This window comes from Mesoplodon mirus (genome assembly GCF_964341445.2).
Source record: "Mesoplodon mirus genome assembly, chromosome: 3".
Lineage (NCBI taxonomy): Eukaryota > Metazoa > Chordata > Mammalia > Artiodactyla > Ziphiidae > Mesoplodon > Mesoplodon mirus.
The window spans coordinates 29,745,143-29,771,999 of NC_138978.1; the positions used below are offsets into that span (position 1 = coordinate 29,745,143).

Here is a 26,857-nt window from a genome sequence, read left to right on the forward strand (position 1 = left end):
CCTGGAACACTTCCGCCCTGTTGTGAAGTGGGTGTCTCGGTGGGTGAGTCCGGGTGGCGGGGCGGGGGCAGCTGAGACTCAAGGCTCTAGGCTGGAGACTTAGGAGGTGGTGGTGTCACGGGGGGCCGGGGAAGGTGAGAGGGGAGAAATAAGCTTTATGTGGGGTGGGGGTGAGGGGCGGTCAGAGGATGAAGCGTCCGGAGATGGAAAGGGTCATAGAGGGGTCGGGGATGAGGAGGGAGATAGAAGGCCCTGGGAGTGGAGGTTCTTAGAAAGGTGTGTAGGTGAGGGGACCGGGAGAGGTTCTGAAGGTGGAAGGGTCTGGAGACCTTATAGGGAAGTATAGAGGATTCTGGGGACCTACAAGAAGTGAAGGTGAGTGGGCCTGAGCATGAAGCCGGACCTTAAAAATAGTGTTCCAGCCTCTACCTGCTCATCTAAAACAAACATCTGAGTTGATACCCCCGTACACTTTCTTTAATGGTCTTGACCTCTGGAACCCTGTGGGTGGGACTGGCTGTTGTGTTCCTCCCCAAACCTGCACCTCTTTCCTTCTGCCTGATGGAAGTGAATGGTACCAACATCCACTTTACCAGGCGCCCTCTGATTCCTCTTGCATTCTTCCACATCCAGGAATGTTCAAATCTTTCTTTTAATGTATCTTGAGACATTTCTTTGTCAGGGTTTTTGCTGAAGCCTACACCTTTTCACCTCCCCAGTTTGGACAGACACATTGTAGCTACCGTGATCTATTGGACCCAAATCAGATTTGGCCTTCTACTTAAAAAGCTTCATTAACTCCCATCACCTATGGAATTAAGTCTGAACACCTTAGCCTGACATTCAAGACCCTAATGAACTCCCTTTCCAGCCTGATCTTCGTGTTGTCAAGGTTATCCTCATATCTCGGGGAGGCTGTTTGGTTTTCCACCATTATACATGCTGTTCTGTCTGCTGAGAATACACTCCCCCACCCCCCATTCTGTGCTAAGAGAACCATTCTTTGTTCTAGAACCAACTCAAAGGTTACTTTGTGCAAGTCATCCCCCACCCCAGCTCCCACAGACCTCTTTTATTGCATTTACCACATTTGATCATAATTATCTGTGTTTTTTTTTTTTCTTTTTTTGTCTCTTCCACTGTACTGTATGCATCTCCAGGACAGGAACAGTTTCTGCATCACCTCCATTTCCCCACTGCCCAGCCCAGAGTAGTAAGTACTTGATGTAAATCAAGTAAGTCAGTAAATGCTTGATGAATATGTGAATAAAGACCATCCAGGGTGAGCTTTGCTATACCAGGCTTGAAAACTGCTTCGTCCAGTGGATTTCCATGGGTGTGAGCTTTAGTCTTCTCCTGCCTGTCAGGGCCGTCTTTGCTGGAAGCTGATTCAGTGCCTATGGGAGTTTAAGCCAGTGGTGGCAAATACACGGACTGTGTGCTGCTACTCCGCCTCCTGTGTCTGGAAGTCACAACTCATTGGTCACAACACATACTCACATGGGATTCAGAATCCTTAGCACAGTTGACTGAAGTTGGTGCCTTAAATGAAACCTATTTGCTCTCCCTGGTTTAAGCCCGTAAGTGTAAGGTCAGGCTGCTTTAAGCAGTAGCCTGGACCGTCAGCCAAGTGAGTTTGATAGCCTTCGGGAACTCCCAGTTTCTTTCTTTTTGGAGGTCACAGACTAGTCTTGACCTTTCCCATGGGACTGGGGCAGAGCTTCTCTTCCAGCCCACTGTTCGCTGGCACCCCACTAACCATGTCCACATCCACAGGAGCCAGGATGCCCTTCAGCTTCTCTGGGTTTATGAAGGGATCCTGGCTTTGATGGCAGATCCCTCATTGCTGAGAGGAATCTGTACCCTTTCTGGGTCTTCCTGGCTATTGGAAGAGACCTTTGAGATCATTTAGCTGAAAGGTGGCAAAGTGACAGCCTATGCTGAATGAAGCCTATCATCATCCTCTATTTAATCCTTATGGTGTTTGAAACAATTTTGAGTTCGTTGCCAACATTTAGAATTGCAGAGTTCTAGCTTCTCTGGGAAAAGTTGGAAGGCCTGGGAACACTGGGCCAGTGTGTGTCCTGGTGCTCTGTGGTTGGCCGCAGTCCCCACTCGACTCGTGTACTCATTTACATTGCCTGACTCATAGCCATTTAAATTTGTAACCTTTGATTCTAGTCTCCCTGTGTCTTTGCTGTGTTCCCATCTTACTAATTGGGGAGCCTGGGGCAGCTGCTGAGTAGAGTCTGGCTGTAAGCTGCAGTCTAGATAGGCAGCTGCTGAGGTCACATGACCTGTACAAAGTCACACAGCTGGTAAAAGGCAGGAGTGGAACTGGAACCCTGATCTGCTCACTCCTGCCTTCATGTTCTTTGCACTCTCCATACCATCTTCTCGGGTTTGGAATACTGGTCAACCTAGAGGAGGCTCTGTGTGATGGTTAAGAAAAATGACTGGAGAAAACTGGGCTTAGATCCCAACTCTACCACTTGCTGGTTGTGGAACCTCACATGAATCTTCTTCATAGAAGCTCAGTTCCCTATATGTGAATTGGGGACATAGTGAAGTCATACCTTACGGGCTGATCATATTCTAACGTCAGCACAGAAGGTGAAAATCACATTTAGCCAAAAATCACAGTCAGCTTGAAAATCCTTTGGCTAGGAGCCATTTAGAAACCAACATGCTGTCTTTTAATAAGCTAATAGCACAGCTGGGGTTTATTGGTTGAACGTTAGATGAAAGAGTTGGCTTGTGTTTAGTGACCACAATGTATGAAAGACACTCTGCTCACTCTCGGTGGAAAGGGGCTGGGGGGAGCTGAATCAATCTGGGGACCAGCAGGGTCATGGGTTTCATCACCACATGCTCTGGAATAGACACATAGTGAATGGAACTGGCTGCACTATTTAAATTATGTCCTTTCCTTCTCTTTCTGGTGTTTGTATGTAATTTAGTGTGTGTAAGTTACAGATCAGTGTAAGTGAACTCAACGCTAATGACTCTTCAGCTGCTTGCCTGGAAGATTCAGTGAGATCATGAATGTAGAACACTTAGCACCAAGCCTGGAACCCCATGGGCACTCAATAAATGGATACTCTTGGAGGTTGCTGATCCTAGTGAGCCCCCGTATTTCTGGTAGTCTCAGGACTGAGGAATGCCGCTGTCCATTTTTCCTCTGTCAGCTCTGTGTGAAGTCTGCTTTGCTGACTATGTTGACGTCCCTCTGTGGCTAGACTGCTATTCATATTTGTCTAAGAGAGTAGCAGAAAAATCTTTCAGATTGTATTTGAAACTAACCTTTGCAACTTTCAAGTATTCCCAGTAGAAAATACCTATTATCTGAGACTCTTTGGGCCTGGTGGGGCTACTAATTGCCTGTTTTTGTTAGTGTCCACTCTGTGCAGGCGCATACACCTCTTTGCTTGCTTTATTGACTGTCTCTCTCGTTAGACTGTAACTTTGATGAAGGTGGAGACTGTTTGTCTTACTCACTGTTGGCGCTTTAGCTCCCAGTACAGGGCAGGGTCCATAGTGGGACTCTGCAGATGACTGGCGAATTAGTCTTCATGTGAGACAGTGATGCAAATGTGTTTGGACTAGTGCATGATTAAGGTGTGGTTAAAAAAGAAATTTCCTGAAAGGTTAATTCTTTAGCTCAATGTAAGTTATGGACTTTCCATAGCCCATTAGGCTTTTGATGTACCTGATTTACCATTTTAATAAAAGGCAAAATTTCCAATGGCCCTGCTATTTATTGGACACTGGGTTGGGCACTGTGGATACAGAAATGGGTAAGATACAGTAGTGGCTCTAACAATACAATCTAATGGGACTGTCAGAAGTAAGAACAGGTAACTACAATAGTGTCAGGTAACACCTATGTTAGAGGTACGTGCCAAGTGCTTTGGGCACACAGGATGAGGGGTGGTGATTTTTGGAGAGTGGGGATGGGAGCTGGGCATGACAAGGGCATGTCAAGAAACCCTTAACAGGTGAGGTGACATTGAGCTGGTAGCTGAAGGACAAGCAGGAAGTTGCCAGGTGGTCCTGAGTTGTGTTCCTAGCCTCTCCCTATGTGTGTGGAGGTCCTTGGGACAAGCCTTTATTTTTCATCACCCTTGCCTGTTTGCAGACAGTCCAGTCAGATGGCCTAAAATCAAAGTATCACCCTTCCTCCATTCTCAATTCAGCTGTGTCATTCCCACTTGGAAGCAGCTAGTAGCCTCCTGTGAGTAGGCGTTTCTAATGTTATCTATATCTGTTGGGAGTGACGCAGAGAGCTCATTTTTCCAGATAACCCAGCATGAGTGTCCTCAGAGTCTTCATCGTGTAAAAGAAGCAATCCCCAGGCGTTCACTCAACAAGCATTTACTGAGAGCCTCCTGTGTTTAGTGCACCTTGCTTATTGTGGGGTGGCGGAGGGGAGGGGTGTGAAAAAAAAGAGTGAGCTATATTCCTTGCCCTCAGTGAGGCTGTGATCTTTCTGGGGACACACATGTGTACACACAGCCCTCTAGTACAATGTAGAACGTGGAAAGTGTCACAGAGATGGAAATAAAGAGAAAAGAATTCCTTTTGACATCAGCAAGGTCATTCTCTGTTTTTTAATCTAGAAATTGATTAATTATAATCCTTGCTTCATGACCCATCACCGTTACCAGGTGACCATTATTTCACTGTTTATTGAGTGCTTCCTCTGTGTGTGGAGTGCTGTGCTAGGTCCCTTAGGAAGCGTATGATCTAGTGGGTAAGATAATTACAATAAAGTATATGATGAGGGTAATGGTAGAGAACACCTAAGGTGGCATGGGAGCATGTGGCTGAGGATTAAATCTTGTTTCAGGGCACAGGGAGGGCTGCTTGGAAAAAGTACAATTTCAGCTGACAGCTACATGGAGAAAGGGACGAGACTGTTCCCAAAGAAGACGGTGGCATGTGGGAGGGTTCAGAGGGCACCCCGTTGCAGGAGCTACGAGCCATGCCTGAAACACCCTGCCAAGTGGGAGCGTGGTCAAGAGATGAGGTGGAGACTTGGGCAAGGCTTGCCCTTTATCCTGAGGGCAATGGGAGGTCAGTGGAGGGTGTTTAGCCAGGAAGTGACATGGTCAGATTTTGATCTCATCTGGTTGTGTGAAGAATGAATCAGGGGTTGGGGTGAGGGGAGTGACGGCAGGGACATGAGTTAGGGGGCTGATCAAGTGAAAGCATGTTTTTTTGGACAAGGAGGTGACACTGGCTGGGGATGGAGATGCTGAGAAGGCCAAGAAGACCCAGCTTGGTGATGAATGGATGTGGGGAATTTGGAAAAATATGATGACCACGTTTCTGGCATGGGTACCTTGATGGAAGGTGGTGCCTTCACTGGAAGGAGAGCTCCAGAAGAGGGAAAGGTTTTCAAGAGAAAATGATGAATTCAGTTTTTGACCCATTGAGTTGGAGGTGCCTAAGAAAGAGTCAAGTGGAAATGCCTTGTAGGTGGTTGGACTTTGGAGTCTGGAGACAGGTCTCGGCTGGAGTTTTGGGAGTCATCAGTTTAGAGATGGTGAAAAATGGCAAATGGGTGGGATGACCAAGGGAGAGTGTAGAGTGAGGGATTTTGCAAGGAGAGCACTCTTAGAGGAAAGCTTAAGGCCCAGGAAGAAAGACCTTATGGAGGGGGCGACATTTGGAACGCAACTTGAGGGAAGGTCAGACTTGGGACACATGTAGAGGGAGGAGGGCTGGGCTGGGACCAATCATGGCAGCCTTGATGCCCAGCTGAGACATTTAGGGTGTCCCAGAGGATTTAATACTGTGCTGTCTTCCTCCAAGGTGTGCTGGCTGCTGGTTTGGTGGCAGATTGTGGACTAACTTCCTGCTTACGGGAAAGGGTGTTTCTTAGCAGTCCCACCCCATGCAAAGCAGTGGAAGGTGTGTGGGGAGTGGGGAAGGTGAGGCTCCTGGTCCTCTTGCTCACACTGTCCCTTGTCTTTCTGCCTTCAGAGCCTGGGGGAGCATTTCCTCTCTCAGGAGCCCCTTGAGGACACACTACAGATGCAGGAAGACGCTGGACAAGGACGGCCAGCTGAAAGGAGGCGTCCAGGAGAGACCATGGCTGTAGCCCTGGAAGCCCGGGCCCAGGCCTCCCCACTACCAGAGCCTGAAGAACTCTTGATTGTCAAGCTGGAGGAGGACTCAGGGAGACCAGACTCCCAACCCCGGGAGAAGGACCATGACCCTGTCCCTGGCCCCGAGGCCTCCCGCCAGCGCTTCAGGCAGTTCCGGTACAGGGATGCGGCAGGACCCCACGAGGCCTTCAGCCAGCTCTGGGCACTCTGCTGTCACTGGCTGAGGCCGGAGATCCGCCTCAAAGAGCAGATACTGGAGTTGCTGGTGCTGGAGCAGTTCCTGACTATCTTACCCAGGGAGGTCCAGGCCTGGGTACAGGCACGCCACCCTGAGAGCGGCGAGGAGGCGGTGGCCCTGGTGGAGGATTGGCACCGAGAGGCGCGGGCCGCAGGACAGCGGGTGAGGCAAATAGTCTGTTCTCCAAGGAACAGGTCAGGCAAGGTAGTGGGGCTGCAGCTAGGCTGATAATTGCCAAAACCACAATAATAATATTATCAAGCATCTGAGATTTATTGAACACTGCCATGTACCAGGCACTGTTCTAAGTGCTTTCCATGTATTAACTCATTTAATCCTGTCACCAGTTAAACAGAGATAGATACTGTTAGCCTAATTTTACCCATGAGGAAACTGAAGCAAGGGAGAGAAAGGTAGTTGGCTCAAGGTCACTGGCTACTAGATGTTAGAGGCAGGATTTGAATTCAGGCAGTCTGATTCTGAAGCCAGGATTTGTAACCACTGCTCTAAGCTGCCTCTCAGTACCATATTCACAGTACATTTCATTTGTATTGTGTTTTATACTTAACAGAATCTTTTTACATATGTGATCTCTTTGGATGCCTACAGCAGTAATGTAGGTAGACAGAAATAGCATTATTGTCCTCATCTTATAGATTAAACTAAGGCCCCCAAAGTCAGGTGGCTCACAAGGCTCCATCAGTATGAACCAGAGCATAAACCCAGATCCTTAGGTTCCAAGTTCATTGTTCTTTTTACTACATGAGAGATACCTTATCTGCAAACCATGGGAATTGAAATATCTCTGAGTCATGAGGCTCAAACGAGATATTAACTGACATTTATTGAGCACTCACTGTGCATCAGGCACTGTTCTAAGCTTTCTGTATGTATTGCTCATCTATCTAATCAACCCAGCAACCCAATAAGGTAGGTGCTGTTATCATGGCCAGTTTTTCAAATGGTTCAACAGACCCAGGTAAGTAGCCTGTCCAAATTTATAGAAGTTGTAGAGCTGAGATAAGGGAAAGTATTATGGATTTAACATTCACAGTTTATACAATTTGCAAGGGATCCTGAAAGCCCATGATAATAATTTATAATTTTGCTACAACACAAATTTTGAACCCTGCTTTGAAGCTGATACTTGTAGAACAAGCCCTTCAGCCGGCTGTGGGCTGAGCCAGCCACGTAGAACCTTCATCTCAACATACCCTTGGTGCTTCCACTTCTTACATAGCCAGTAATTCTTGTGGTATTATACTTAATCACATTTCTTTGGGGGAAATCATAGGTTTGAGGACATATCTCTGTGCACAGTAGGGGTTTTCTGTACATTGTAAAAAGTAAAGCTCTATAGAGATGTGAGACTAGGGGCCAGAAAGATTTAAGGTCTGTGGCTTCGCTTTTTGGATTCCTTTACAAACTGATTGAAGATACAGAAAGCATAATATTTAAAGTTAGAGACTTAAATATGAGAGAGTATACCTTCTTTTAATATATTACCGCACCCTCCCAGATTATTTCTTTTAAAGAAACCAGCTATTTGTTTTAAGTGACAGTGAAGAAACATATGGACGTCTTAGGGCTTCAGAGCTAGAAGATGAAGAACTTGAAACCCGGAGATGAGAATTGTCTTAAATCAAGGTCTTTATAATTCTTCATCTGTACAATGAGAGGTTTGGACTAGACCAGAAGTTCTCAAATTATACCCCTGTGAACTGAGCAAAGGTTGAACTGCATCTAAAATTGAAAAAAAAAAAAAAAGGGTAACAGAATCTTCTCTATAATGTGTTTTTTTCTCCTGTGACTTTTATTTTCATTTTTTAACTTTTCTACCTGCTCCTGAGTACTCACAAGTGTCAAAACAAATGGATAAGTAGCAGAGAAGCTTGTTTTTTCCCCCTAGGCACATATGTTGTAGCTTGTGATCTTACATTGCAAGGTTGGTTACAGTCTCTGCAGGTAAAATTTTTCCAGGTCTTAGTAATGGAATAAAATACATTAACTATGTTCCTCAAAGAGAACCATCACCTGAAAAGGGTTGCTGCCTAAATGGCCTCTAAAATATTTTCCTTAAAAAAATCTTTCAGCTTTGCTATTTTGTGATTTTGAGCTTGTTTATTCTGTCATCACCCTCTTGCACAGCCCCTCTCCCCATCAGGTTAAAAAAAAAGAAAAAAAGAAAAAGCTAATTTTTAGAGCAATTTTAGTTCTGTGGCAAAATTGAACAGAAAGTACAGAGTTCTGGGTTTCCCTGGTGGCACAGTTGTTAAGAATCCGCCTGTCAGTGCAAGGGACACAGGTTCGAGCCCTGGCCTGGGAAGATCCCACGTGCCGCGGAGCAACTAAGCCCGTGTGCCACAACTACTGAGCCCGCGTGCCACAACTACTGAAGCCCGTGTGCCTAGAGCCCGTGCTCCGCAACAAGAGAAGCCACCGCAATGAGAAGCACAGGCACCGCAACGAAGAGTAGCCCCTGCTCTCCGCAACTAGAGAAAGCCTGCAGGCAGCAACAAAGACCCAACGCAGCCAAAAGCAAACAAACAAATAAATAAATAAATTTATATTTAAAAAAAAGTACAGAGTTCTTATTCACCCCCTGACCCACACATGCACAGCCTCTCCCACTGTCAGCGTCCCCTACCACAGTGGTACGTTTGTTACAATCCCTGAACGTTGTCATCACCCACAGCCCATGTTTATGTTAGGGTTCACTCTGGGTGCTGTGCATTCTATGGATGTGGACAAATGTTTATACATTTGTATAAACATTTGTATATACATTATATATACATTGTATATACATTATACATACGGTATGTGTCCACCATTATAGTATGGTACAGAATAGTTTCACTGCCCTAAAAATCATCTGTGCTCTACCTATTCATCCCTCCTTTGCCCCTAATTTCTGGCAACCACAAAGCCACAGATCTTTTTACTATCTTCATAGTTTTGCCTTTTCCAGAATGTCATATAGTTGGAATCATACAGTGTCTAGCCTTTTCAGATTGGCTTTTTTCAATTTGTAATGTGCGTTAAGGTTCCTCCATGCCTTTTCATGGCTTGATAGCTCATTTCTTCTCAGTGCTGAATAATATTCCATTGTCTGGATGTACCATGGTTTATTTGTCTATTCACCTACTCAAGGACCTCTTGGTTGCTTCCAAGTTTTGGCAATTATGAATAAAGTGGCTATACACATCCATGTGCAGGTTTTAGTGTGGTGCACAGGCATTTTTGATGGATTCTTTTTTTTAATTGAAGTACAGTTGATTTACAATGTGTTAATCTCTGCTCTACAGCAAAGTGACTCAGTTATACATATATATATACGTTCTTTTTAATATTATTTTCCATTATGGTTTATCACGGGATACTGAATATAGTTCCCTGTGCTATACCATAGGACCTTGTTGTTTATCCATTCTATATATAATAGTTTGCATCTGCTGACCCCAAACTCCCAATCCATCTCTCCCCCAAGCCCCCTCCCTTTGGCAACCACAAGTCTGTTCTTTATGTCTGTGAGTCTGTTTCTGTTTCGTAGATAGGTTCATTTATGTCATATTTTAGATTCCACATATAAGTAATATTGTATGGTATTTGTCTTTCTCTTTCTAACTTACTTCACTTAGTATGATAATCTCTAGTTGCATCCATGTTGCTGCAGATGGCATTATTTCATTCTTTTTTATGGCTGAGTAGTATTCCAGTGTATATATGTACCACATTTGATGGATTCTTAATTCACCTTACCCCAACCAATATCCTACTGAATTTTTGCCTCCTGATTGTCACTTGAATCTACTTCTTTCTGTGTCTACAATGACCATCCATAGAATAAGAATCTTTGCTTAGGTGTAGCAATAGTTGGAGGAGCTAGGGCTGGGAGTGAGGATTATTGTTGGGTCTAGTCCACAGTACTTCTGTGGGTTATAAGATTGTAACTATAACAAGGTTATTTTTATCTTGAACACAAAGTTATTATTTTCTTAAAATGTTGATAAACAGGTGTTTCTGTGAACCACACAGGACATTGGTGGGTCCCCTCACTGGGAATGGCTTTTGATGGTCATGGCCCATTCTTACATATCTTCTCAAACATAAAATTCCTCTCTGTGAGAGCGGATTTGAGTTTTCAGAATGGCCAAAAGATTTTTGGAGTGAAGTTTGGCAAACTCAATAATAAAGTTTGATGAATATGGATATTATTTTGGGTAAAAAAAATAAGGTTTAGGGTGGGCTTCCCTGGTGGCGCAGTGGTTGAGAGTCCGCCTGCAGATGCAGGGGACACGGGTTCGTGCCCCGGTCCGGGAGGATTCCACATTCCACGGAGTGGCTGGGCCCGTGAGCCATGGCCGCTGAGCCTGCGCGTCCGGAGCCTTGCTCTGCAACGGGAGAGGCCACAACAGTGAGAGGCCCGCGTACCGCAAAAAAAAAAAAAAAAGGTTCAGGGCAATGTATATATATAGTTGCTATCTTTTGTGTAAAAATGGGGAAAAATAAGAATATATATTTACAGCTGCGTGTATATAAAGAAACTTGAAAGGATGCAGAAGAACCGTGTTTACCTGTGATGAGGAGTCCAGGAAGATACTGGGCAGGTGGAATGGAGACAGGTGGGGATGGGTATTTTCACTGATTATATCCTTGTGTATATTTTCTGTTTTTGAACCATGTGAGTATTGAAAATGCCTATTGAAAAAATTGTAATACTTTATTTTAAAGTTAGGTGTTTCTGTGACACAATGAGATTGTTCTATTGTTGGGCTTTTAGGGCCAAGAAATAACATCTCAACCACTACCTCTGAATTTGGAACCAATTGAGAGAGAGATAAGAAATTAGCTTTATGATTGATAGAGCTGAATTTGGTAATGTTATCTCTTAATTGATTATTTCCTTTTATTATATGTATATTCTCCATATCTCTGAGTGCTTTTTTGCCTAAACTTCTACATTGAAATTCTGTTTTCTTTTTGCGTTACAGTGCCTTATCTCTGCGTATCTTTCTGTTTTGAGATCAGATGTGCCTTTCTGAAACAACACATTCTTTCATTTCATTTTAAAATTCCATCTACAATTCTTTGAATTTTCTTTGCCTTTCAGCAGGAATATTTAGAGCAATTACATTTAGAGTTATAGTTGTATCTGCTTTTATGCTTCCTTTTGACTTTTAACATATACCTGGTTAACTTTTATCTTTTTAATGTCACAAGAATTTTACATAATTTATCTTGTTATGATTCAAAAATGTTTTGAGTAATAGTGGCCTCATTTAGACACTTGTATAGCCTTTCTGTGTGGAATAGAAAGTACTCATTTGGTGGTTTAAATGCTGGTATGTTTACTGAAGTTAGTCTGATGGCTTTGTCGTCAAACGTTAAGCCATCTTTAGTTTTTAAAAAGAGCCTGTTAACCTCTGAACCACAGCTGTACTCAAAAGAGCATGCCCTGCCCTACCAGTTATTGAACTTACGGTTGGGAATTTTGGCTGTCTGTGTGTAGGAACTGGAACTGTGTGCAGAAGAGACCAGGTCCTTAAAGACAATGAAGGAATCTCAGAGCTTCCAGCTGTGGCCAGCAGATCACTGGTCCGAGGGACAGTCCCAGAAGCAGTGTGTGAAGAATCCATGTCCTGACCTTCCCAAGCATCTTGACACCAAGATGGCAGCACAGCCCTTGAAAGAGAGTGGTGAGTACCAAGAGTCAGGAACCATCAGGGAAGAGGGGTAAGGGGTGGGGGGTGAGGAAGTGGGCCTGAGGAGGTATATGCAGAATTCAAGGCAAGGGCTACAATAGTGTCTGATGGACACCCTGAGAAGTAAGAAGATGAAGCTCCCAATGGTGTTAGCATACCCCACTGTAGCTGAATCATGTAGCAGGTTCAGGCTGGGCCTGGGGCAGGCTGGTGATCGTAGGAGTTCAGGGCTGACACCTCACACATGGCAACTTAGGAGCTAGATACTCTAGAAGGAAAGAAAGTGGAAGTCTGCACTGGCTACAGGAATAGTCTCAGTTTGATCCAAGCAAGGCTTTAGCAAAGCTGGACCTGAGAGGGAGGTGGTTTTTTGGGAACCAGAGCTTGGGTTTCAGAGATATTTTCTCCTCCTCAGCTGTCCTCACTCCCCGAGTCCCTACTCTACCAAAGATGGGGAGCATTGGAGATTGGGAGGTGACAGTGGAGTCCCAGGTAATCTACTGTTTGTTCCTCCTTTCCTGTCATTACTTCTCCTGTGCCCTTGCCCTGCTCCTCTCTTCTCTCTCTGCCCTGCTGTCGGGTGCAGGGTGCGAGCCCCTGCCCCTCATCCCCTGTCCACTGGGCCTCTCCTGGGTCAAGCTGCTCCTTAGGATGCTAGCCTCACACATGGTATCGCTGTGTCCATTATATTTCCTGGGGCCTGGTGGGACTCCCAGGCTGTTTTGAAGGGTCAGTGACATTTGAGGTCCTTCTGTTGTACATCCCGCAGGAAGCCCTGGGTCCCGGCAGACACGCTGAGAGGGAGTTCTGCAAGGACCCCCCAGGAGACAGCTGTGGGAACGGCCTGCCCCTGGGTAAGGAAACAGTGCCCTCTGGATAAGATACGGTCGGGTTTCCGATACACTCAGTTCCCAAGGAGTGTTTCGTCACTCCCTAAGACTCATGGCTCTGTGAAGTCTCTGGAATTTCAGACCTAGGGAGAAGATGTGCTCTTTGTGGCCAGCACTGTGGCAGCAGGCAGGGGGTGTGGGGAGTGGATTTCTGGGCCGGCAGGCTGGCTGCCAAGAGCCTGCCCTCTCAGCGCTCATTATCTTTTATTTCCTCAGTACATTCACTACCGTCCCAGGGCTGCGCCCAGCCTGCTGGCCAAGAAACCCAGTCTTTTCAGCATCAAACAAGGTCCATCTCTCGGGGCAGAGTCAAGTGAACTAAGCTCAGGAGACTGACGTGTTTAAACCACAATGAGAAATAAATATCACAGGGCTCAAAATACTTGAAGCCCATATGACCAGCACAGACCCCTTTCTCTTTAGGCACATTTTCACAGGAAGTCAAACAATAATGAACATTTCCCCATGGAGCCTGGGATCAGTAAGAGGAGAGTTAGACGTGAGAGTGGGATAAGGTAGAGAGACAGTGGCGGGTCTGACTCACGGCAGTAAAGTAAGACACTAGGAGCTGTTGGCTACTTGCTGGGCAGTGTATCCTTTTTACACACAATGAAAAGTGTGCCCTTTTTACACATGATATCTGGGGAAAATAGTGTTCAATGGAACAACCTTTGGGAAATGCTGAACTAGAGGATCCTTAAGCCTCTTTTAGCTCTAAACTCTTTATCTAGTTTTCTTCAAATATTTATTTTAATTAAAGCCTTCCTATTTGCTGGGGTTGGGAGCTATTGGGACATCTGTCCTTTAAACACAGCTAAGTGTTTTGAGAAATATGGAAATTTATTTTCTCACAGTATTGGAAGTCCAGAGGAGGGTGTGCTCCAACCACAGTACAAATTGGCTCAGCAACTTCACAGCGGACCTGGGTTCTTTCTTTCTGTCTGCTTTGCCATTCTTTGTGTTAGCTTCATATTAAAGCTATTTTTTGTCATAGGCAAAAGGTAGATGCCAGTGGCATTTGAGACCTCGAGTTCCTAGCAAGAGAGACTCACACCACACACAACCTTTCCTCCAACTGTGAAATTTATTCTGATTTGGCTAATTTAGGGCATGTGCCCATCTGTGAACCAGTAACAGTCACTCTTTTGCATGATGTATTTCATAACACCAACAAAAAAGCAGATGAACAAAGCATACAGGTCAATATATTTCTGATGAGGTTACCTCTAGTTACCTCTCCCTTTCTTTCCAGACCTCTTAAGGGATTAGCTTGGGAATTTCTCTTTAGTTTCTTGCAGGCAAATGTTTCAAGGACTTCTTAGACAAACGCTTTGCTCAACAGATAATTTCTACTTAATCATGTCTCTTCTTCCTTTTGTATAGGAGTTCCAAAACCAACCATCATCTCCCAGCAAGAGCAAGGACCAGAATTTTGGGGTCCAAGACTTGTAAATTCTGGACAAAAGAACCCTTCAGATTACAGCTGGGATACTGAGCAAACAAAACCAGCTCAGGCATTGGCCTGGAGGGATTCCAAGGCCTGGGAAGAACGATATCAGTGGGACATGGAGGATGTGAAAGTATCAGGTGTGCACTGGAGCTATGAGGAGACTAAGACTTTCCTGGCAATTTTGAGTGAGTCTCCTTTTTCTGAAAAACTCCGGACTTGTCACCAGAACCGCCAGGTGTACCGGGCCATTGCAGAGCGGCTGAGGGCACAGGGCTTCCTGCGGACCCTGGAGCAGTGTCGCTACAGAGTCAAAAACCTCCTACGGAATTACCGGAAAGCCAAGAGCAGCCACCCGCCGGGGACCTGCCCCTTCTATGAGGAGCTGGAGGCCCTGGTGAGGGCTCGGACGGCCATCAGAGCCTCAGATGGCCCAGGAGAGGCTGTGGCTCTCCCCAGGCTGGGGGACAGTGATGTGGAGGTGGATGAGCAGGAGGAAGGGGGCTGGGAGCCTGAGGAAACAACTGACGACTGTAATGGTGATGACAGTCACCTGGCCACTGAAGAGTTCGTCCACGGACCCAGGATTCCAGGGGGCCCAGCTCTGCTCCAGAGTCGTATTGGTAAGAACATTGGGGCTTAATCGGATCCAGATTCCAACCCTCTTACCAACCAAACCTCTGCTCTCTAGTTCAGGGCACAGTCTGGAGTGATGCTGCTAGAGTAGGTCATCCTCAAGCTCCTCTTCTCTCTCCTATGATCAGTTCTGCTTGTTTGAGTTTTCTTAGTTATAGAAGCAAACACTTAATTTTTTAAAAATTTTTGTACAATTTTTATTTTTATTTTTATTTATTTATTTATTTATTTTCTTTTTGCGGTATGCGGGCCTCTCACTGTTGTGGCCTCTCCCGTTGCGGAGCACAGGCTCCGGATGCGCAGGCCCAGCGGCCATAGCTCACGGGCCCAGCCGCTCCGCGGCACATGGGATCCTCCCAGACCGGGGCACGAACCCGTATCCCCTGCATCGGCAGGCGGACTCTCAACCACTGCGCCACCAGGGAGGCCCCTGTACAATTTTTAAAGGTTACTTTCCATTTACAGTTATTACAAAATTATTGGCTATATTCCCCATGTTGTGCAATACATCCTTGAGCTTATCTTATGCCTAATAGTTTGTACCTCCCATTCCCCACCCCTATATTTGCCCCTCCCCACTGGTAACTACTAGTTTGCTCTCTTGTATCTGTGAGTCTGCTTCTTTTTTTTGTTATATTCACTAGTTGTATTTTTTAGATTCCACGTATAAGTGATAACATGCAGTATTTATCTTTCTCTGTCTGAACTTATTTCACTTAGCATAATGCTCTCCAAGTCCATTCATGTTGCTGCAAATGGCAAAATTTTGTTCATATTTATGGCTGAGTAGTATTCCATTGTATATATATATTCCACATCTTCTTTACCCATTCATCTGTTGACAGACACTTAGGTCATTTCCATGTCTTTGCAATTATAAATAGTTCTGCTGTGAGTATTGGGGTGCATGTATCTTTTCAAATTAGTTTCTTTGTTTTTTTGGATATATACCCAGGAATGGAATTGCTGGGTCACATGGTAATTCTGTTTTTAGTTTTTTGAGACACCTCCATACTGTTCCACAGTGGCTGCACCAATTTACATTCCCACCAACAGTGTACACTAGAGTTCCCTTTTTTCCACATCCTCGCCAACATTTGTTATTTGTAGACTATTTGATACTAACCATTCTGACAGGTGTGAGGTGATATCTCATTATAGCTTTGATTTGCATTTCCCTGATGATTAGCGATATTGAGCATCTTTTCATGTGCATGTTGGCCACCTGCATTTCTTCTTTGGAAAAATGTCTATTCAGTTTTTCTATGCATTTTTAAAATTATTTGCTATTTTGACCTATGCTTTTTTATATATGTTGGATATTAATCCCTTATTGGTCATATCATTTGCAAATATTTTCTCGCATTCAGTAGTTTGTCTTTTCTTTTTGTTGGTGGTTTCCTTTGCTGTGCAAAAAGAAGCAAACACTTTTAAAACCTTAAGTGACCTTAAAGAGCTAATTCAGTATTTCCCAGAGTGTGTTACCAGTAGTATGGAGATGATCATAAGTGTTACCTGAGTGAACTTTTAATTTTAATGTGTATGAGCACATCAACAGGTGATTTCACAAATAGTAAATTTAGGTAAAGAAAGATGTTGAGTGAAATATTTAATAGATATAGCAGAAATCATGACAGTATATACTTGAACAACTGATGCTAGGGAAACACCCAGTCCCTGTAAAAGTGGAAATACAGAAGCCCAAGCTGTGAAGTGTCGAGACCAGAGCCCAGGGATCCCACCTCCAATTTTATTTGCTTTTCCCTCCACCATGCTGCCTCCCTGGCTGCATCATTTAGATGCAGAGGAAATGAAAATAGACCACCTCCTTTTCTTTCTTCCACAAAAGAGGAAAGGGATCCTCAGTTAGACTCTATTGCAAGATTATCTGGAGTCCACTCATGTCTTTAGGGATTCTCAGTTCCCATGTTCATTAAAAAGGCAATTCATAAAGTAAGTAGAGAGGAAACTTGTACAAGCCTCTTAAATAGCCTAATCCACCAGCAGACAGACAACAGAAGCAAGAAGAACTACAGTCCTTCAGCCTGTGGAACAAAGACCACATTCACAGAAAGATAGACAAGATGAAAAGGCAGAGGGTTATGTACCAGATGAAGGAACCAGATAAAACCCCAGAAAAACAACTAAGTGAAGTGGAGATAGGCAACCTTCCAGAAAAAGAATTCAGAATAATGATAGTGAAGGTGATCCAGGACCTCAGAAAAAGAATGGAGGCAAAGATCGAGAAGATGCAAGAAATGTTTAACAAAGACCTAGAATAATTAAAGAACAAACAAACAGAGATGAACAATACAAAAACTGAAATGAAAAATACACTAGAAGGAACCAGTAGCAGAATAACTGAGGCAGAGGAACGGATAAGTGACCTGGAAGACAAAGTGGTGGGATTCACTGCTGTGGAACAGAATAAAGAAAAAAGAATGAAAAGAAACGAAGACAGCCTAAGAGACCTCTGGGACAACATTAAATGCAACAACATTCGCATTATAGGGGTCCCAGAAGGAGAAGAGAGAGAGAAAGGACCCGAGAAAATATTTGAAGAGATGATAGTCAAAAACTTCCCTAACATGGGAAAGGAAACAGCCACCCAAGTCGAGGAAGCGCAGAGAGTCCCATACAGGATAAACCCAAGGAGAAACACGCCAAGACACATAGTAATCAAATTGGCAAAAATTAAAGACAAAGAAAAATTATTGAAAGCAGCAAGGGAAAAATGACAAATAACGTACAAGGGAACTCCCATAAAGTTAACAACTGATTTCTCAGCAGAGACTGTACAAGCCAGAAGGAAGTGGCATGACATACTTAAAGTGATGAAAGGGAAGAACCTAGAACCAAGATTACTCTATGTGGCATGGATCTCATTCAGATTCGATGGAGAAATCAAAAGCTTTACAGACAAGCAAAGGCTAGGAATCAAAAGCTTTACAGACAAGTGAAAGCTAAGAGAATTCAGCACCACCAAACCAGCTCTACAACAAATGCAAAATGAACTTCTCTAAGTGGGAAACACAAGAGAAGAAAAGGGCCTATAAACACAAACCCAAAACAATTATGAAAATGGTAATAGGAACATACATATCAATAATTACCTTAAACGTGAATGGATTAAATACTCCCACCAAAAGACACAGGCTCACTGAATGGATACAAAAACAAGACCCATATACATGCTGTCTACCATCGACCCACTTCAGACCTAGGGACACATACAGACTGAAAGTGAGGGAATGGAAAAAGATATTCGATGCAAATGGAAATCAAAAGAAAGCTGGAGTGGCAATACTCGTATCAGACAATATAGACTTTAAAATAAAGAATGTTACAAGAGACAAGGAAGGACGCTACATAATGATCAAGGGATCAATCCAAGAAGAAGATATCACAATTATAAATATATATGCACCCAACATAGGAGCACCTCAATACATTAGGCAACTGCTATCAGCTATCAAAGAGGAAATCGACAATAACACAATAATAGTGGGGGACTTTAACACCTCACTTACACCAATGGACAGATCATCCAAACAGAAAATTAATAAGGAAACACAAGCTTTAAATGACACAATAGACCAGATAGATTTAATTGATATTTATAGGACATTGCATCCAAAAACAGCAGATTACACTTTCTTCTCAAGTGCATATGGAATATTCTCCAGGATTGATCACATCTTGGGTCACAAATCAAGCCTCAGTAAATGTAAGAAAATTGAAATCATATCAAGCATCTTTTCTGACCACAATGCTATGAGATTAGAAATCAATTAAGGGAAAAAAACATAAAAAACACAAACAGATGGAGGCTAAACAATACGTTACTAAATAACCAAGAGATCACTGAAGAAATCAAAGAGGAAGTCAAAAAATACCTAGAAACAAATGACAATGAAAATACGACAATCCAAAACCTATGGGATGCAGCAAAAGCAGTTCTAAGAGGGAAGTTTATAGCAATACAATCCTACCTCAAGAGTCAGCAAACATCTCAAATAAACAATCTAACCTTCCAACTAAAAGAACTAGAGAAAGAAGAACAAACAAAACCCAAAGTTAGCAGAAGGAAAGAAGGAAGGAAAAGAAGAAGGAAGGAAGGAAAGAAATCATAAAGATCAGAGCAGAAATAAATGAAATAGAAACCAAGAAAATAGCAAAGATCACTAAAACTAAAATCTTGTTCTTTGAGAAGAAAAACAAAATTGATAAACCATTAGACTCATCAAGAAAAAGAGGTAGAGGACTCAAATCATTAAAATTAGAAATGAAAAAGGAGGAGTTACAACAGACACCGCAGAAATACAAAGCATCCTAAGAGATTACTACAAGCAACTCTATGCCAATAAAATGGACAACCTGGAAGAAATGGACAAAATTCTTAGAAAGGTGTAACCTTCCAAGACTGAACCAGGAAGAAATAGAAAATATGAACAGACCAATCACAAGTAATGAAATTGAAGCTGTTATTAAAAATCTTCCAACAAACAAAAGTCCAGGACCAGATGGCTTCACAGGTGAATTCTGTCAAACATTTAGATGTTCTGTCAAACATCCTTCTCAAACTCTTCCAAAAAATTGCAGAGGAAGGAACACTCCCCAACTCATTCTATGAGGCCACCATCACCCTGATACCGAAACCAGAGAAAGATATCACAAATAAAGAAAATTACAGACCAATATCACTGATGAATATAGATGGAAAAATTCTCAACAAAATACTAGCAAACAGAATCCAACAACACGTTAAAAGGATCATCCACCATGATCAAGTGGGATTTATCCCAGGGATGCATGGATTCTTCAGTATATGCAAATCAATCAATGTGATACACCACATTAACAAATTGAAAAAGAAAAGCCGTATGCTCATCTTAATAGATGCAGAAAAAGCTTTTGACAAAATTCAACACCGATTTATGATAAAAATTCTCCAGAAAGTGGGCATAGAGGGAACCTACCTCAACATAATAAAGGCCATATACAACAAACCCACAGCAAACATCATTCTCAATGGTGAAAAACTGAAAGCATTTCCTCTAAGATCAGGAGCAAGACAAGGATGTCCACTCTCACCACTATTATTCAACATAGTTTTGAAGTCCTAGCCATGGCAATCAGAGAAGATAAAGAAATAAAAGGAATACAAATTGGAAAAGAAGAAGTAAAACTTTCACTGTTTGCAGATGACATGATACTATACATAAAGAATCTTAAATATGCCACCAGCAAACTACTAGAGCTAATCAATGAATTTGGTAAAGTCACAGTATACAAAATTAATGCAGAAAAATCTCTTGCATTCCTGTACACTAATGATGAAAAATGTGAAAGAGAAATTAAGGAAGCACTTCCATTTACAATTGCAACAAAAATAATAAAATACCTAGGAATAAACCTACCTAGGGAGACAAAAGACCTGTCTGCAGAAAACTATAAGACACTGTTGAAAGAAATTAAAGGTGATACCAACAGATGGACAGATATACCATGTTCTTGGATTGGAAGAATCAATATTGTGAAAATGACTATACTACTCAAATCAATCTACAGATTCAATGCAATCCCTATCAAATTACCAAGAGCATCTTTTACAGAACCAGAACAAAAAAATCTTAAAATTTGTATGGAGACACAAAAGACCCTGAATAGCCAAAGCGGTCTTGAAGGAAAAAAATGGAACTGGAGGAATCAGGCTCTTGGACTTCAGACTATACTACAAAGCTACAGTAATCAAGACAATATGGTACTGGCACAAAAACAGAAATATAGATCAATAGAACTGGATAGAAAGCCCAGAGATAAACCCACACACCTATGGTCAACTAAAATATGACAAAGTAGGCAAGGATATACAATGGCGAAAAGACAGTCTCTTCAATAAGTGGTGCTGGGAAAACTGTACAGCTACATGTAAAAGAATGAAATTAGAGCACTCCCTAACACCATACACAAAAATAAACTCAAAATGGATTAGAGACCTAAATGTAAGACCGGACACTATAAAACTCTTAGAGGAAAACATAGTAAGAACACTCTTTGACATAAATCACAGCAAGGTCTTTTTTGATCCACCTCCTAGAGTAATGGAAATAAAAACAAAAATAAATAAATGGGACCTAATGAAAGTTAAAAGTTTTTACATAGCAAAGGATACTACAAATAAGATGAAAAGACAACCCTCAGAATGGGAGAAAATATTTGCAAATGAATCAATGGACAAAGGATTAATCTCCAAGATACGTAAACAGCTCATGCAGCTCAATATTAAAAAAACAAATAACCCAATCCAAAAATGGGCAGAAGACCTAAATAGACATTTCTCCAAAGAAGACATACAGATGGCCAAGAAGCACATGAAAAGCTGCTCAACATCATTGCTTATTAGGGAAATGCAAATCAAAACTACAATGAGGTATCACCTCACACCATTTAGAATGGGCATCATCAGAAAATCTACAAACAACAAATGCTGGAAAGGGTGTGGAGAAAAGGGAACCCTCTTGCCCTGTTGGTGGGAATATAAATTGATACAGCCAGTATGGAGAACAGTATGGAGGTTCCTTAAAAAACTAAAAATGGAATTACCATATGACCCAGCAATCCCACTACTGGGCATATACCCAGAGAAAACCATAATTCAAAAAGACACATGCACCCCAATGTTCATTGCAACACTATTTACAATAGCCAGGACATGGAAGCAACCTAAATGTCCATCTACAGATGAAGGGATAAAGAAGATGTGGTACATATATACAATGGAATATTACTCAGCCATAAAAAGGAATGAAATTGGGTCATTTGTAGAGATGTGGATGGATCTAGAGACTGTCATACAGAGTGAAGTAAGTCAGAAAGAGAAAAACAAATATGGTATATTAATACATATATGTGGAACCTAGAAAAATGGTACAGATGAACTGGTTTGCAGGGCAGAAGTTGAGACACAGATGCAGAGAACAAACGTATGGACACAAAGGGGGGAAAGTGGTGGTGTTGGGGGTGGTGGTGGGATGAATTGGGAGATTGGGATTGACATGTATACACTAATATGTATAAAATGGATAACTAATAAGAACCTGGTGTATAAAATAATAAATAAAAGTTTTAAAAACCAACCCCCCCAATAAATAAATAAACAAATAAATAAATAAATAAAGTAGAGCACATGTATTGAATGGGTATAGAGACAGTGTCTTGTATCTCAGTTACAGGCCTTTCCTTGAACCAATCAGCTGAAGCCAGGAACGTGGGTCAACTGGTATAATATGGCCACTTAAATCCTCCCCTTTAGCCAAGACTCTTAAATGTTAATAGAGTCTCTTAGAAGGGGGTGGGGATGGGAAGCCCTGGCACAGCCTTGAGAAACAAGGGTATATTCTTTGCTGGTGTGCCAGGCACCTGGACGATTTCCAAAGTGCCTAGGTGTTTAGCAGGGCAGGTGAACCCAATCCCTGATGACCTAGGCAAATCTCATCAAATCTCTCAATTCTGAACTCTTCACTCCTGACAGCAGGTGTGCACTGGGGCTACGAGGAGACCAAGGCCTTCCTGACCATTCTCAGTGAGTCCCCATTCTCTGAGAAGCTTCGTACTTGTCACCAGAACAGCCAGGTGTACCGGGCCATTGCAGAGCGGCTGTGTGCACAGGGCTTCCTGCGGACCCTGGAGCAGTGTCGCTACAGATTCAAAAACCTCCTTCGAAGCTACCGAAAAGCCAAGAGCAGCCACCCACCTGGGACCTGCCCCTTCTATGAGGAGCTGGACTCGCTGATGAGGGCTCGGACTGCGGTTCGAGACATGGGGACCAGCAAAGAGGCAGTGGGTCTTCCTACTTCTGGGGAGAGTGGTACCCAGATTGTCAACCAGGAGGCCTGGGATGAAATGGCAGGTGAAGATGCCATCAGATCTCCAACCCCAGGTCCTAAAACCCCAGACACTGGTAAGCTTGGAGTAATTAGATGTCCACAAAATCTGCAAGCATGCAGAGAGAGTGTGGAAGCCAGACTCGTTTCTCTTCTCTGAACTAAAAGTGAGAATGAAATTGAATAAGTTAAGGATTTGTGCTTTGCTGAGATTATCCAGTCTCTAGCTTAGTGTAATCCCCTAAATAAGAAAAGCAGTCAGTCTAGATTTTACTTGGATTCATCTGGGCAGTTATAGAGTTTATTCAATCTCATATGACATAGGCTGTACTGAATGTACCAGGAGAAGAAAGTGTTCATTGTTCAGTAGTGGGATAGGGTGGCTGGCCAGGGAGACTGACAGCTGGCTGCTTGGGCTGGGGCTTATGGCTCCCTTGGTGGAGTTAGCATGTCCTAAACTCTGTTCCTAAGCTTTACAGGTCAGAAATGCATGTGTGTGCTGAAACTTGATCAATTTCATGTTAGTCACATTTATAAGCTGTGAGATATAAAATATAAGTACAAATTCATGTTAGCCAAATTCACAAGACACAAGATCCAGATGTATAAATAGACACTAACTAATGAATGCATTTCTGTCCATTCTTTCAGGTTTTGAGATGAGGCATGAGGATGAAGACCAGATTTCAGAGCAGGACATTTTTGAAGATTTGCCTGGAGCCTTATCAAAGTGTACTGCAGAGGATGATTGCTACCCTCATGATTGGGGGGAAGACAGTGAAAATGAAAACGAAGGTAAAGGGCAGTGGGGAAATCCATCCCAGGATCAGTGGGAGGAATGTTCTTCTGAAGAGGACTTAGGGAAACTCATCGATCATCAAGGCCTGTACCTTGCAGAGAAACCCTTCAAGTGTGACACGTGCGTGAAAAGGTTCAGCCGGAATTCGCAGTTAATCGCCCACCAGCGGATACACACAGGTGAGAGGCCCTACAAATGCCTTGAATGTGGGAAAAGCTTTAGTGACCGCTCCAACTTCAATACCCATCAGAGAATTCACACTGGAGAGAAGCCCTACAAATGCCTTGAATGTGGGAAAAGCTTTAGTGACCACTCCAATCTCATCACCCACCAGAGAATGCACACGAGGGTAAAGCCCTATAAATGTGGGGAATGTTGGGAAAGCTTCGCCCAGAGCTCAAACCTTCTGAAACATCAGAGAATCCACTTGGGAGGAAATCCTGATCACTGTGGTGAGCCTGGGAAAAACTCTGGCCACAGCCCATCCTTTAGTGCTCACTGGAGGAACTCAACAGAGGAGACATCTCCGGAACAAACTCAAAGTGCCAGTAAGAACTTGAATTCTCCTGGAGTGCAAAGCACCAACTCAGGGGATAAACTTTATCAGTGTTCCGAATGTGGAAGAAGCTTCTCCAAGAGTTCTGCCCTCATCAGTCACCAAAGAATCCACACGGGAGAGAAACCATATGGATGTGCCGAATGTGGGAAAAGCTTCAGTAAGAGCTCCACGCTGGCCAACCACCAGCGAACCCACACTGGGGAGAAGCCGTATGAGTGTGCGGACTGTGGGAAATGCTTCGGGGAGCGTTCCAAGCTCATCACACACCAGAGGGTGCACACAGGAGAGAAGCCCTACAGATGCCTCGAGTGTGGGAAGTTCTTCCGTGACCGTTCCAACCTCATTACCCACCAGAGAATCCACACAGGAGAGAAGCCTTATAAGTGCAGAGAGTGTGGGAAATGCTTTAACCAGAGCTCCAGTCTTATTATTCACCAGAGAATCCACACTGGGGAGAAACCCTACAAGTGTACGGAGTGCGGCAAAGATTTCAACAACAGCTCCCACTTCAGTGCCCACAGGAGAACCCATGCAGGAGGGAAGTCATCATAGGAGACAAAAGAGAAAAACATATATTTAAATCTCCCAAGATCCTAAGACGTATGCTAGAAAGAAACTGTCCCAATTTTTAAGATTAGCGTGTACCTGGGGAACTTACCTTGGTACATGAAGGCACTTTTCTTAAGTGTAATGTGTTTTTTCTCCTGCAAAAAACCCCACACAATCCTCAGGCTGCTCCTATATTTGCTGTCTTGTAAGAGCTTTATCAGTGTTTGAGCCAGACTGGTAAATGAGGGGATTAGAGGTAAATCAGTGATCCTGAACAGTGATTCTAGACCTTGCTGTGCCTTCACACCATCCACATGTGCACACGCCCCATTGGTGTACGTTGGCAAATTCTCATATGTGGCCATTTTCCGTTGGGGCGTAACCTCCTGGGAGAACTTTGAGACTCTCCAGTGATGGGGGCATAATTGAGAATCAGTGGCCTAGAGCAGGCCACCATGAGCTTATCAAAGGGTAGAAACAACAGTGACATCATTATTACATCATTATTAATAATAGCAAAAGTAGCCAACATCTATCGAGCTCTTCAGCAGGCTCTGTGCTAAGCACTTTGTATACATCATCTCATTTACTCCTCACAGCAGCCCCAGGAGGTACTAATATTTTCCCCATTTCCCAGAAGAGAGAAGTGACTTGCTTGGGTCACACATCTGAAAATGGCAGAGGCAGGATTCAACCAGCTCTGTCTAGGGCCTGAGGTGCTCTCACCGCTTCACTGAATCTCCTTTCACATTGGGGCAGGTAACTCAGGTGCCAAAGCACTTTGTAGACCACATTTTCTGTTAAAATTCCCTATGAATTCTGTTTTTAACAAATATGGACATTGAGAATCCCAAAAGATTGAAGGACTGGGGGTGTTCACAGTTGGCAGTGTGCTTTGAGCAAGGCTGAGCTCTCATCAGAGCACTTGATGTGAATTCCCATCTTCACAATGATATGGGTGAGAGACAGAGGTGAGTTGAGATTGGGAACAATATGTAGCCAAAGTGATGTTTCTTCCAATGAGATACAGTTTTGGCTAAGGAAATGGGGTTTTTAAGAATTTCCCTTTTTCTCAGGGGGTCAGCCCTGCTTCTTGTTAGACTTGGCTGGATCGTAGGTTGAACCTTAAGAAACCTGGGCTCTCTGGCCAGTGCTCACTCACCCTGGTGTGTTGGCCCCCTGGCCCTTTCCCTCCAGGCACAGCAGAAGCTTTGCACCAAGGCTGAGGCAGAAGGGGGGGTGGAAGGAGCGGTGTGTGTGGCGTGCTGTGGAGGGGGCTTTGAAGGCTATTGCTTAGTCCAGGTTCATGGTGCACTCTTACTCTAAGCCATCTCGGCCCAGACCTACCCAGTGCTGTCTAAATGTTGGCCGTAAAGACCTGCCTCCAGCTCCAACAGGCTCAATCAGAAAGGTTCACACAGGATGATTTCCTGATTCACAGCACTTTGGCCTCCAGGACTTCTCCTCAGGAGGGTTAAACAATGTTGGCCAAGGACTATGGTTTCCAAAAGGATTTTAAAGGAGCATCCTTCTCCTGACATCCGCCAATGATACTGGGAATGCCATTCATACCCTGGCTCGTTCATCAACTTGGGAAGTACTATTAGATAGTAGATGTGAGGGAACCTTGAAGACTGGAACTCTCTGCATGTGAAGCAGTCCGTGGGGAGATTGGCACTCCCACTGACGCTGATCACTCCTTAGTCCCTTCCTCGGCTTCCCAAGCACCTGCTTACCTCGGATCACTGCCTGTCACCCCCTTCCCGGTTTACCTCTCCTGGCTCACCTTACCTCTGAGGAGCAGGGCCCGTGAATGAGCCCTGGCTTTGAACCACCAGGTGTCAGTAACTGCAACAGCAGGATGGTGGGTAGGGAACCACCTGAGCCATGAGGAAGGATCCTGGAGGAAGGGAGGGGAGGTCCAGGGAAAGACCAAGTGGTGTGAAATAGCATGGCTTCAGGGTGGGGCTGGGGCCATAACTTCTTAGCTCTATTGGGGTGTAAATGGGAGGTGAGGAGTCTTAGCTCAGATTGG

General features: G+C 43.6%; 1 protein-coding gene across 1 annotated transcript; it reads left to right on the plus strand.

Moving 5' to 3' along the window:
- Window positions 1–26,768, plus strand: ZSCAN20 (zinc finger and SCAN domain containing 20). Its single transcript, XM_082616377.1, has 8 exons — window positions 1–43; window positions 5,989–6,513; window positions 11,864–12,050; window positions 12,472–12,548; window positions 12,826–12,910; window positions 14,330–15,016; window positions 22,564–22,992; window positions 23,567–26,768. Exons 2-8 carry the CDS (start codon window positions 6,040–6,042, stop codon window positions 24,823–24,825), a joined length of 3,198 nt encoding a protein of 1,065 aa, XP_082472503.1. The 5' UTR covers window positions 1–43; window positions 5,989–6,039; the 3' UTR covers window positions 24,826–26,768.
- The last annotated feature ends 89 nt before the right edge of the window (window positions 26,769–26,857 follow it).

What these genes read in the sequence shown, in the direction of transcription:
- ZSCAN20 (XM_082616377.1), top strand. Translation starts at nt 6,040, where the DNA reads ATGCAGGAAGACGCTGGACAAGGACGGCCAGCTGAAAGGAGGCGTCCA. An exon ending in TGGGAACGGCCTGCCCCTGG is followed by an intron (nt 12,911 to 14,329) that starts GTAAGGAAACAG and finishes CCTTTTGTATAG; the next exon opens with GAGTTCCAAAACCAACCATC. An exon ending in TCCTAAAACCCCAGACACTG is followed by an intron (nt 22,993 to 23,566) that starts GTAAGCTTGGAG and finishes CCATTCTTTCAG; the next exon opens with GTTTTGAGATGAGGCATGAG.